Source organism: Pituophis catenifer, unplaced genomic scaffold, assembly GCF_029215685.1.
Source record: "Pituophis catenifer annectens isolate HBS135680 unplaced genomic scaffold, rPitCat1.0.hap2 SCAF_16, whole genome shotgun sequence".
Classification (NCBI taxonomy): Eukaryota; Metazoa; Chordata; class Lepidosauria; order Squamata; family Colubridae; genus Pituophis; species Pituophis catenifer.
Genome location: NW_027256896.1, coordinates 1,509,349 through 1,523,113, shown reverse-complemented (window position 1 = coordinate 1,523,113; position 13,765 = coordinate 1,509,349). Strand labels below are relative to the sequence as shown.

The 13,765-nt window shown below is 44.8% G+C and overlaps 1 protein-coding gene across 1 annotated transcript; it reads left to right on the top strand.

The window, feature by feature from the left end:
- Nucleotides 1-204: 204 nt before the first annotated feature.
- IL4R (interleukin 4 receptor) lies at nucleotides 205-13,163 on the top strand. The gene is made up of 3 exons (XM_070955015.1): nucleotides 205-366; nucleotides 11,864-11,999; nucleotides 12,184-13,163. The coding sequence occupies exons 1-3, from the start codon at nucleotides 309-311 to the stop codon at nucleotides 12,323-12,325; spliced, it is 336 nt and encodes a 111-aa protein (XP_070811116.1). The 5' UTR covers nucleotides 205-308; the 3' UTR covers nucleotides 12,326-13,163.
- The last annotated feature ends 602 nt before the right edge of the window (nucleotides 13,164-13,765 follow it).

Genomic DNA, 13,765 nt, shown 5'->3' with positions numbered 1-13,765 from the left:
GCGCGGGGCAGGAGGGATGCCCGCAAGGCAGGGGCGGCTCCGTTCTCCCGGCCCCATCGCGCCCCGGGCAGACCGGCCGAGCCCGCTCCCTTCCCAGCGCGCGCGAAGGCGGCGCCCGCCCGGCCTCCCTCCCTTCCCTCGGCCCCAGCAGACGCCGCCTCCGCCCCCGTGGCCCGCCGAGCCTGCCCTGCCCTTCCGCGGAAGAGGGAGCGGGACGCCCACGGTCGCTTCTGGGAAGCCGCGGCCGGCGGGGTTCGGGGCGGCTGCCCGCGCCAGCGGCGAGGACCGACGGCGCGTCCCGAGCGGCGATGGGTTCGTGGCGGAGCGTGGCGGCGGCGGCGGGGCTGCTCTGCCTCCTGTGGCACCGTGAGTCCCGGCGGCGGGTGGGGCGAGAGGGCGCAACGGCCCGACAGCTCGGCCCCTCGCCTCCCCTCCCCTCGTCAGCCTGGGAAGAGGCGGCGGCGGCGGCGGCACTGCCTGACCGTGGCGGTGCGGGGAGCGCGCGGGCGCCTGTGGAGGAGAAAGGGTAGGCAAAGGCCCGGCCCTCGCCCGTCGGCTGCCCCGCTTTGCGGCCAGGGTGGCCTGGAGGGGAAGGCCGGCGGAGCCCTGTCGGGGGTCGGCTTCTGCTCGGCCGGGATTCCGACGGTCGTTTTGTTAACTGCCGAGAGCGGCCTTTGCAAGGGGCGCCGCGCTCGAGCCCGAGAAGCCAGAAACGGGGCCCTCCCGCATTTGGACGCCTGGCATGAAGAGGCGTTGGCGTTCCTCTTATGTCAGTTTAGTGCTGAACAGTCAAGAAACAGACCAGCATTAATTCAAGAGGGTTAACTTCAGATGTTATACTCCCAGTAATAAAAAAGGAGGAAGGGGAAGCCTGGAAAATTACTTAGAAGCAGAACTTCGAATGTTGACTCTCCTGTTCCAAAGTCTTCCTCTGGGCCCTTCAGGCAAAACAACAACAACAACAACACCCTCACTTTCAAACAGTGAGGAATTCTTTAATTTTGTTAGCCAATCTCCATGTTGTCTTGATCCATGTCAGATTCGGAGAATACAGCCAGGAGGAACACGTTCAGCTTAAATTCGCAGTAGATGCCTTAGAAACATTCTACTATGATATTCAAATTTTGGACAGAGCCAAATACTAACCTTGTTTTAAGAGCATGGAAAAACAGTTTCGTGTTGCTCAAAGCAATTCTTTACTGGTTTACTACAAGAGGTTCCAGTTTGCTATTCTGGTTTCATTAGTTTCCTTCTACTACAGGCAGTCCTGGCTCTCTGACTGCTCATTCAGCAAACAGTTCAAACAAACATGCCCTGAATAAGGAGACTTGACCCAAGTCCTTGACATTGTGGCTGTTGTGTTGTCACCACAGTCACATGATCACAACTTGGGCGCTTGGCCATCAGCCCTCATTACAAGCGATGCATTGTCCCATATTTACATGATCACCATTTGCAACCTACACAGCTGACTTCTGACTAGCAAAGTCAGTGGGGAAGCTGGCGGGAAACCGCAGGTGGCGGTCATGTGACATTGTGCTTAACAACCCACAGTCATTTGCTTAATCACCGCAACTGGATCGGATGAACGGCAGTCATGTGACTTTTCACTTCACTCAGTGACAGTCGCTGGTCTCAGTGCAGTTACTAAGTGAGAGTCACCTGTATTAAAAAGGGTTACTACACCACAAGTTACATTTAGTTTCTCCAAATCCTTCTAAACTAGTAGAAGTAATCTGGACCAAGTCTAAGATGAATCAGACTTGGACTTTTTAAAAAAAAAACTGCAAAAGTTTCAAAAATAGATACCCGTGCTTCACTATGAAACTGTGTGATGGGGCTTGATAAATCAACACAGCTTGAAAATTAATGAGTAGTTACGATCGGCCTCTCCTCTCCCCTTCTCTCCCTCAGCCTTGCCCCACAGAAATATCTCCTATCCTATCCCCCTTCTCTCCCTCAGCCTTGCCCCACAGATGGCTCCCCTATCCCATCCCCTTCTCTCCATCAGCCTTGCTCCACAGAAGCCTATGCTATCCCCTTCTCTTTCTCAGGCTTGCAGCACAGAAGCCTCCCCAATCCTATCCCCTTTGCTGCTGTGAAAGTGAAACTGAAAGTGAAACTCCTCTCCTCTGCTTGTATTTTCCATTTGGAACAGGTGGGGAGGGGGAGTAGAACTCCTTATCATCAGAGCGTGTTAATAATAATATGGGAAATACTAATGCTCTGATGGTCATTTTGAAAAATCCTTTCTTAGTGAGCAGCTAGAAGCCAAAAGGAACATACGTGGCAAATTTCAAGTTTGTAGGCTTTACGGTTCTGGAGATTTTGTGATTACGGCATGAGTGGTTTTTGCTTTTATATATATAGATTTATATTGTAATTGGTAATTGTGAAAGTAGCTATGTTATTGCAAAATAACTGCAAATTCTGCCCGAGTGCGTTTTTCAAAGTTAAAATTTCCCCCAAAGTCAGCTTTTTGTGGGGACACAGTTCCTCAGCCCAATCCTTTTCATGCCTGGGTCGTAGCCTGTTGTGGTGGGGAAAATGGAAGGCATGTTGTTCACTGCTTTGACTGATTTTTTGTAAAAATAATAATAAAGGCAGGATAGGAGGGAGGGAGGGAGGGAACCCAGTGGGACCCTCCAGAAAGAGGTTACCCTGACTGGGACTTGGAGTTAGAATGACCACCCAGTGGTAAATTGGAAAGTTCAGCCCACCTGCAGTGAAATCCTCACCCTGACCAAAGAAAGACTGAATGTCTGAATTCAGAATTAAATCAGCAGGTTTTATTAATTAGTCGTCTGAGCATATAAAAAAACTCTAAAACTAATACAGAGAAAAGAGAAGGGCATGTTCATAATAAATGCAGCATTCAACCCAATCTCTCTTAGGACACCACCTTTGTCTTTTATCTTCTTTGACTGTGATGATACAAAAATGGCAGTCTTGCTAGCGATGTGCGTGTTTGTTCCCTGGAAGAAATGTAAGAGGAAATAAGTGTCTCACTGTCTTTTAGGTTTTAAAAGAGCTCTAAGCAAACGGTCCTTTCAGCAGAATGCCGTTTGCAGCCAAACAGGATATGTGCAATGTCTTCAGGTGGTGCACCACAGATCCTTCTGCTTCTTCTTGGTTAAAGAGAGGAGTTCAGGTTCTGGATTCCTCCACCCCAGCAACTGATGAACCCAACTGGGTTTCAGAGGCAACTGGGGTAAATCGCTGCCAATCTACTATATGGTCCTGCTGAGACCTTGGTGGCTGCCTGGCATAGGGAGTCAGGCGGAGTCTTAGGCATGATGTGGCCTCTCCTGGCCCATCACTCCATATGGTTCCCATGAGGGAGCTGGAAAGGGTCAAGAGATGCCTGGCGTGGTGCTGGAGGAAAAGGAAGAAGGAACTCGACCAAACAGGGGTTAAGGCCACTATTAAGGTTTACTTTGTGGTGGTAAGAGCAGCCAAGCGTCAATACCACTGGGCTCTCGTTGCATCTGCAGACTGGCACCCAGCGGCCTTGTTTAGGGTCACATGGACTCTTCTTGGAAGGGGTGACCCAGACACCTACTACAGGGCTGTGCGGAGGAATTTCCCAGGCATCTGGAGGATAAAATCGCTCAGATTCATTCCCACTTGAATACCAAACATGATGCAAGCCAGACATGCCTGTGGAGATGCCCAGGGAGACTTGTCCAGTTATCTGGGAAGGGTTTGATTCTTTTGGAGCTGAGGAAGTGGACGGGATCCTTTGGAATGCAAACGTCACCACTGGCGCATTCCATCCATGTTGCTCCTGGCTGCTTAAGGTACCTGGGATGGGTCCAAGGAATTCACCCTTGTTGGAGGGGGTGTTCCCAGCTTCTTTAAAGAGGTGCTGCTCCCCACTTAAGAGGCTACTGCTGGCCCCAACATTCTGGACATCATTTGTCCAGTCCCTTCCCTAAAAAGGGAAGGTGACCAAGAGGATGGTAGCATTGCACTCCAGAGGATCTTGGAGGAAATGGATGATCCAGACTCTTCAAGCCCTGATACAGGCCTGAAACGTCATTGGTCTCTGTTGTTGCCCTCACCTGTAGAAGATTGCTCTCCACACACACACACACACACACACACACACACCCCGCACCACCAGCCCACCAGAGATGGGACATGCCCTCGGTCTACTGGCCTTCTGAAAAGGAGTTGAGACCTGCCTCTACGGCAGGGTTGTCAAACTCAATTTCATTGAGGGTTGCATCAGGGTTGTGTTTGACCTTGGGGGGGGGGCATGGTTAGGGCAGGCATGGCCAGCTCTATGTCACATGTCGGGGGCGCCTCCTGAGCTCTGTTTTCAGCTGAGACAGCCTCCTGCAACTCTCTGCCAGTAAAAATGGAGCTTAGGAGGGCCGCATGCAGCCCTCCTGAGCTCCCTTTTCGCTGGCAGAGGCACTGTCGGCTGGTCCATCGCAGTTTCCAGGGCAGCCCTGCAGGCCATATCTAAGCACCCTACAGGATCTGGGCCCTGGGCCTTGAGTTTGACACCCCTCGTCTGTGGCCTTGCAGGGGGGGCTAGGGGAGCTTTCAGCCATGGGGCTGCTTAATCCCCTAAACCCTCCCTTGTCTTTTGACTAATTTTAATGTCTTGCCTCCTCTTAAAGCGTTTACCTTTTATGTACACTGTTTTATATTTTGACATTTTATTGTATACCACCCAAAGATCCTCTTTGAGGGAGATGGGTGGTTCAGAAATACGAAAAATAAATAAATAAATAAAAACATTTTGCAAGGTGAAGAGAGAGTGTCTACCAGTCAGGGCAACATCAAAGCCATGGCTTCCACTCTGGGCCACGATACGCTTCTTCCTGCGAAGCTCTAAGCTAAGCAAGACCCCATTTGAGAAGGGGGTTGGTCTGAGTGTGCAGAGACGTTGACGGCAGCTGCTTGGCGGTCCCTGTCCTCTGGTTCATAAAGCAGAAAAGACAATGTTCCTGTTTAGGACAGTGTTTCTCAACCTTGAAAACTTGAAGGTGTGTGGACTTCAGCTCCCACGTCTTGTCCAAGGATTCATTCTGGAAGTTGAAATCCACACATCTTCAAACTGCCAAGGTTGAGAAACACTGATTTAGGAGACAAATACAGTCTCACGCTAAAGGGTTCCTTGATGTGTCTTGATGGAGAGTAAAGGGGAAAGCAATGTTTTGATTCTTGCCTACAAGAATCTTGCCTACAATTTGCAGGTTCCACTGGCACTCCTGGTTTAACAACATATCAGCAGCATTCCTTTGCAGCTCCCTAAAAGGCCGTGGCAGGAACAGGGAGTGGAATTATTCGGGAAAGTTAATGACCTCAGATAAACTTGTGCAGGAGGCCCAGCCTCGCATTGCAGTATGTGAGGTGACCTCTGCCAAGGTTTGTTGCAAATTCACCCAGAGACCTGGAGAATAATAAACAGACGTTTGTGGAAGTGTATAAACATTCAATCCCAGAAGCAAACTCTATATTGGCCTGGCCAATGCTGGGATTGTTTTTCCCTGGTGCAAAGTTGTCAATTATTGGACAATGCAGAAAATTGCAACCTGTTTCTTCTGTACAGTACAAAGGGGGGGGGGGGCGCAACTTAGCTTTTATATGCCTTTGATCATTAGCAAGCAGCAGGCAACAAGCCGCAAAGGATTCACACCCCTGGCAGAGGCTGCCCCTCCCAGAAGGTGGGCTCCTGACTAAAGCAGGACAGCCCTCGGCCTTTGTCCGTCACTGGTGGGGCTGGTAAGGAAGTATGCAAAACTCAAAACTATCTGCAGCAGGAAAGGGGCAGTTAACCTGTATTAACTGCCCGCCTGGTTCAAGTTCTTTGATAAGACTGTCACGTAGTCTCCCAAGGATTTTAGGACATGGATGTGAGGCCCAAAAGGAAAACATCTTGAGAGCAAGAGGAAGGGTTTTTCAACAAAATGGACTTTCTCTGGGTAAGACTTTCTACACCTGTCCTACAACCTTGAACTGGAAATTGACAGCTGAGCAAAAAAGATGAAGCACCTATGATCATTTATTTTTTATTATTATTTTTTATTCAAAACATTAAAATACAACTCCAAAAAAGGATAGAAAAAGAAAATACAAAATAAAGCAAAACTAGACACGACAAAACTATGTCTATAAAAAGAAAAACAAACATACAAACAAATTGTCCCCCCAGTCAAATATTGATATATTGCAAGAATAATAGTTCCCCCAACCCCACGAAACGAAGCCGCACAGTTAATGAACTTCTACAAGTTTACTTAACCCATTTGACCTGACAATTACCCACAATATACCATATTTTTCAGAGTATAAGATGCACCGGACTATAAGATGCACCTACCTTTTTTGGTGAGGAAAACAAGAAAAAGAAATCTGCCTCAGCCTCCCAGCAATTTTGCCTCCTTTCAGCAAACATCCTGCTTTATTTTCATTTTCATTTTCAGCATAGCTTGATAAGCACAAGAAAAAAAAAATCTGCCCCCAGCAATTTACCTCCTTGCAGCAAGCAGCAGAGGCCTGCGCAAAACAGCTGAGAGTCGGGAGGCCAATCCAATCAACTTGTGCTAATTAGGCTGTGCTGAAGCTGAAAGGACCTGTTTCTTCTTGCTGCAAGGAGGTAAATTGCTGGGAGGCAGAGGCCAAAGGATGGGGGCCAGTAGGTGGGCAGGGCTACATTCGGTGTATAAATTTTCACTCCCTTTTAGGGAGGAAAAAGGTGCATCTTATATTCAAAAAATACGGTATATTGAAAAAAACATAACAGGTCAAAACAACAGTTAAACTTCAGAGCCCTATTATTGTATTTCGCTCGTAGAAAGTCCACAACGGCTTCTAACCCACCATAATCTACCACTTTCTCTCGTCCATCCAGGATCAAATATCCTCGACTGATTCTTAATAAGGCTTTTCCTTAAAACTTTAACTGGGTTTTTTCACTTGGATCTCAGTCCCCAAAATCTTATAAGTCTCTGTTGTAGGTATTGCCACAGCATTTGCTGTTCAAAAAAAAAATCATCTACAGGTTGAAAGGTCTCTTAACATTTGTTCTCCAATTAGATATAACCAATCCGTTTCCCAATCCCCATCAATCTTAGATTAGAATAGAATAGAATTCTTTATTGGCCAAGTGTGATTGGACACACAAGGAATTTGTCTTTGGTGCATATGCTCTCAATGTACATAAAAAGAGAAGATACATTTGTCAAGAATCATAAGGTACAACACTTAATGATAGTCATAGGGAAACAGTCAATATAAATCTTAAGGATACCAGCAACAAGGTTACAGTCATACAGTCATAAGTGGGAGGAGATGGGTGATAGGAATGATGAGAAGTTTAATAGTAATGCAGACTTAGTAACTAGTCATAGTCATAGGGTACAAATAAGTAATCGAATCATATTAGGAAACTGTACATCGTAAGGATACATCAACAAGTTACAGTTGTAAGTGGGAGGAGATGGTGATAGGAACGAAGGGAAGATTAATAGTAATGTAGACTTAGTGAATAAGTTTGACAGTGTTGAGGGAATTATTTGTTTAGCAGAGTGATGGCGTTTGGGAAAAAACTGTCCTTGTGTCTAGTTGTTCTGGTGTGCAGTGCTCTATACCATCGTTTTGAGGGTCAGAGTTGAAACAGTTTATGTCCAGGATGCAAGGGGTCTGTAAATATTTTCACAGCCCTCTTTTTGACTCTGCAGTATACAGGTCCTCAATGGAAGGCAGGTTGGTAGTAATTGTTTTTTTTTTTCCTGCAGTTCTAATTATCCTCTGAAGTCTGTGTCTGTCTTGTTGGGTTGTGGAATCAAACCAGACAGTTATAGGGGTGCAGATGACTCAATAACTGGATCAGCAGCTCTTTGGGCAGTTTGAGCTTCCTGAGTTGGCGCAGAAAGAACATTCTTTGTTGTGCTTTTTTGATGACGTTTTTGATGTTAGGTGTCCATTTTAGGTCTTGAGATATGATAGAACCTAGAAATTTGAAGGTCTCTACTGTTGTTACTGTGTTGTCTAGTAGTATGGGAGGGTTTCTCCTAAAGTCTACCACCATTTCTACGGTTTTGAGTGTGTTCAGTTCCAAATTGTTCTGGTTGCACCACGAGGCTAGTTGTTCAACCTCCCCTCTGTATGCGGATTCATCGTTGTCTTGAATGAGACCGATCACTGTTGTGTCATCTGCAAACTTCAGTAGTTTAACAGATGGATCGTTAGAGATGCAGTCATTGGTATAGAGAGAGAAGAAAAGTGGAGAGAGCACACAGCCTGGGGGGCTCCTGTGCTAATTGTGCAGGTATCTGATGTGATTCTGCTTAGCTTCACCTGCTGCTTCCTGTCTGTTAGGAAGCTTATGATCCACTTACAAGTATGTTCAGGTACCGCCGGCTGGTTTAGTTTAGTTAGAAACATCCAGTTCATCGCTCATCAGTTCTGTCCACTTTGAGTCTTTAGAATCCCTGCCCCTTTCAGTCTTCTCCAATCAGCCGGCCATTTTCGGACCAGACACCGCCACCTCCTTCAAATATGCCAGCAACAAATTAGATTCCAGTCATCTGATTGTAAATCTGTTTAACTGCTGTTCCTTACATCTGAATATCATCCTTGGGTTGATTTAAAACCATTGTTATTTTATCAAATGTTTAATCTAAATTTTCAATTCAAACTTGTAAGTTGAAAAGCATTTTTTCAAGGGCTTTCCAAAGGTCTTTATCCTTATGTTGTGCATTGTGTGCATTTTTGATATATTCCCAGACCCTTCCTTTAGAGCCAAACATAAACAAGGAACAGGGGAAGCACCATAACAAAATAACCTTGGAGAGCATTGAGATAATCTTTCCCACAATAAAAATAAGTAGAAAAAACAGGGAAATTTCCATCAACAATTTAAAAAATAAGACCAGAGCTTTTAAAAATTAATAAAAGTGAAATCCCTATAATGAAAATACAAATGTAAATCAGATCAGATTACTTTCAGTACCCAGGGAATTGCCATCAACTTCCACACGGAGAAAGTAAAAGTGACTTGAAACAGCAAATAAAGCAGTAAAAGAAAACACAAAAAAATTAATTTTAATATCCAGCAAGGTATTATAATAAAACACCATTCAGCCAGTCAATTAACATTTAAAAGGAAAAATCAAAAGGAAAAAGGAAATGTCAAAATGTGCAGTTAAAACCCAGGCATTCTTCAAACAAACAAACAAGCAACTGAAAGGAAAAGATGGAGACCTGACTTCTGACTACTGAAAATTGCAATTTTCCAGATTTCTCTTTCCATGTAGATCCACATTTGTCCAAGAATCATTTTGGGTTGTTCCTAATTGCTTCCGTTCAAATCCAAGAGCTCAGCACGGCATCTTCGGAGGACTTCCCCCACCTATGATCATGTCTCTGACTTCCCATCCTGGTTCTTCCCTGATCCGTATGGACAATCGCCTATCACTCAGCCTTTCACTTTCCATGCCGTTGATCCAGGTCTTAAAGCCAGGTCTTGAAATATGCTCAGCCAGGTCCTTTTTATCACAACCGGGCCAGAACTGGACAGAAATACAGGCAAATCTTGTCCCTCCATCCTGCTAGATTCCAAGTTAATACACAGAGAGTTACACGATTAGTCATTCATGTAGAAGAGCGGGAAAGGAAGCTGGCCAGGGTGGATTGTAATAGACCTTCTTCGATCATTCATCAGGAGGTGTCAGGTCAAGGAAATCTGAAATATTCAGCTACACACATTGATGACTTGCATCTTCCTTGAAATCACTCTTGGGGGGGGGGGGAGAAACAGCTAACCAAGACTATTCAGCTCATCAACGTTGACTGTCTTTCGTTGTGATAGTATTGATGTCTAGTATTGATGTGAATCTGACCTGATAGTCCAGTATGTACCCCAGAAGCTGAGGGGCTTCAAAATTTGGCTGAGTTTGCCAGAATAAGGATGTTGCTGAGTTGTTTGTGGTGGTGGGTTCATCCCAAGAGAGATCTTCTAGGGGGTCACTACAGCCTGTGGTCCATTTGGTGGAACTGTGGCCATAGAGAAGAAAAACTGGAATGTTGGGGCTGCTTTTTACATCAGAGGAGATGCAGCCTTTAAATGGGGGGGCTGCATCTGAGCCCCTCTTTGCCTGTTGCTGTTGCCAGATCGTTTTCCTTCTGGTTCTTCCGTTGAAATCCTCAGTTATGTATCAGAGGTATGTTTGGGTTGTTATTGTTGATGTTGCAACTCTTTTCAGTAGGTATTGCCACTAAATTGGATCAGCTTGCTATTTTCAATATGGTTATTTATTATTCAATTTCTTTAACCACAAACTCAACCAAGTAACTCTGGGGAGCCTTCAGTATCACAAATTATGTGGATTAACTCACATAGAACAAGATGAGTCCATTAATAATTTTTGTATTCCCTTTGTGACGCTGAGGCCATTAATCAAAGGATGTTCTGCTGCTCCCGTCCTCAACCTGATGTTGTGTAGAATGAAGGCATGGAAAGCTGCTGCTGCTTCTTCTTCTATAGAAATATTGTGAATGTTTTCAGCGGATAGGATAGGATAGGATAGGATAGGATAGGATAGGATAGGATAGGATAGGATAGAAAATACAGAACGGAATGGGATAGGATAGGATAGGATAGGATAGGATAGAATAGAATAGAATAGAATAGAATAGAATAGAATAGAATAGAATAGAATAGAATAGAATAGAATAGAATAGAATAGAATAGAAAATACGGAATGAAATAGAATAAAATTAGAATAGAATAGAATTAGGATGGGATGGGATGGGATAGGATAGGATAGGATAGGATAGGATAGGATAGGATAGGATAGGATAGGATAGGATAGGATAGGATAGGATAGGATAGGATTCTTTATTGGCCAAGTGTGATTGGACACACAAGGAACTTGTCTGTGGTGCATATGCTCTCAGTGTACATATTTTATTTTTTATAATTTTTTATATTTTTATATTTTATAATTAATACACTCCTAGATTTGACAACAATATTTTTAGAACAATATGTCCACACAGTTGCCTTTCTACCAGGAGATTCTCAACCTACCCCAGAAATCAAGGGCCCTTGATTTCCATACACTATATTACGTCTACTACTATATGCTGTAGGGCGTAGCTTCCTACATAGTTACTAGGTCACGTTTTCTAGATAAATTCACCATCAACCCATTAAAACGTGATGGTGCCCAGAAAGCCTCTCTGGGGCTTTTGGAGACAGGCATTCTCTGTGTTAACTACTGCTACAGTTATTTTCTCCTAACGATAACATATTGTCCCATGTGAGGGTGTGGGTGCCATCCACCCTTTTGGCTCGGGCTATTTGACAAGCAGGAGGAGGGGATCACTGGGCTGAGGTGAAGAGGAAGAGGCTCCCCCTCTTCCTTGACAGAAAAAGGGGTGGCATAAGCAGCTACCTTTTGCCCACCATCCGTGACGTGAGCAGACCCACCTGCATCAAAACCAGGACCAGCCATTGTCGGAGAAAGCCCTGCTCCGGAGAAGAGCCGGGCAGTAACATAGATCACAGCCCCATGTTTATAAGATGTGGTATGTATAACCAGGAACTGGACTACAACCAGGCTGCTGCTTGGCTTATATCCAGCCAAAGAAAGTTACGCAGGCCAAGGAAGGGTCCCGCCTGCTCCTTCAGCCGAGGAAACCCAACCGTAGAGCGATGTCATCCAATCCAAGAAATGTTCCCTAGGATTCTTTCGCTTCTGCTCCAAGAGACCAAGGAGGTCAACTTTTCTGCAAAGGTTCATTCTGCTGCAGAGTTTTGGGGAAACGCCTTGAGCTGTGCCAGACTATTTGTCTGAATGTATCAGCTTCGCCAAGTAACTATTCTTTTGTACTTTCCTAGTTGCGTCTTCAAAGGATGTCCAGGTAGACTGCTACAACGATTATGTCACTACATTGGTTTGTCGCTGGAAGGTGGATGCCATCACCAACTGCACCGCAGAGTTTAAAGTACTCTACCAGAGACTTTTTTTTGCAGAGTAAGTATTAGCAAAGCTGTGTGTTGTGTTGAGGGACACAACAGTCCTCCGTTCAAGGGTAGGAGGTGTGGGATCAGTTATAAAGCAGGGACTCTCATAGTTTCAGGGACTGGGGAACCAGGTGGTCAATCAACTCCTTGGAGTAGCTATGCAACTTCCTCCATCTGTCCTCACTCTGCCACAGGGAGCTGATTTGGGCCATCGACAGGATCATTGTCCAGCATTCTCTCGTCATGATGCTTACGTGTCCTCAAGAGAGGGCCATGACTTCAGACAACATAGCTAGATCATCTGTCCCCAACCTGTTTCTTCAGGTTTTCCAGTGATGCACATATCATGGCTGCAATTGTGTCCATCCAACTTGCTTGGTGTTGTAATGTTGCTTCTTGTTTCTTCTGGCAGAATTTTAGTTCCTTCATGAGATGTTTAGCTCTCCCATTGGCAGAGCCAAATTAGCTTTTTGGTAGGGTTGTAAGGTACTGTGGTAGCCCTGAGGAGACAGTCCCCTTCCCGGCATCTTCACGTTGGCCCAGTGGAGCCCTTCCAGAGAGCGCCTGGGTGGTTAACCCAGGGAAATGAGTCCTGGGCAGGGCCGGATTTTCCTATAGGCTAACTAGGCTTCAGCCTAGGGCCTCAAGATCAAGAGGGGCCTACATTCAGATTGTTAGCAAAATTAAAATTACCCTTTCACTATAGGTGAAAGAGCCTCATAAGTGAATAGCCTAGGGCCTCTTTTCATCTAAATCCGGCCCTGGTCCTGGGAAGGCTTTGCAAGATCTTTTATAGGCGAAGCTGTTTGTAGTCAGAGAGAGAGCCAGCGCCTGTCTTGTTCAGCAGACATGAATGGGCTCTGGTCACAAAAACCAGTAGAGTGGACAGAGGCCTTGAATAAATTAGAGCCACTCAGCTTGTTGAATCTAGTAGGGAGGGACGGGGGGGGGAGGGGTCCCTTCCAACTCTGTTATGCTGCTGCTGTTTCCTTCTTGAAAAAAGGAGTTGTGCTGAAGATAAGGAGGTGAGGGCGGATGGTAATATTTATTTTAAAAGGAGGGGGACGTAGAATATTGGCAGAAATTGGAGTATATATAGTAAATATGGAGAAAATAAGCTGTATGAATTTTGACTCGGTCAATACTCTGTTTCAGAAATTATGTATTTTATGTGTGTCTGAAAAAAATAAAAAAAAGTTTTAAAAAAAATAAATAAATCCCATTTCTCTATTTCAATATTTTCTCCAAAATACATATATTTAATGTAATTTTCTCCTGTTTGCTTATCAAATTCTTTATATCTCTTTTCTATCCAATCATAAAATTTCCCCCATATCTTAAAATATTCCGTATCCTCTTTCTCTTTAATCATTAATCTATTAATCTCTTTTCTAATCTTTTTCTAATTACTTTCCCTTCTAAAGGGATTTTTTCTGCTTTCCATCTTTGTGCAAATATTATTCTTGCTGCAGTTATTATATGTATAATCAAGTATACATTTTCTTTACTAATTTTCTCTGGTAGGATACTCAGTAGGAACAATTCAATTTTAAATCAATATGTTGTTGAGTCATTTCTTCTATCCATATCTTAATTCTGCTCCAATAATCTTTAGCTTTTGGACAAGTCCACCACATACAATAATAAGATCCTGATATTTGGTGGCATTTCCAAGCCTGATCCTTCTTGTGGACTGGACAAGATCTGCTGTGCCCCAACATCGCCTGTAATCAGCAACACCTGCAATGGTCAGGCACAAATCCTTGGCTTCCAAAC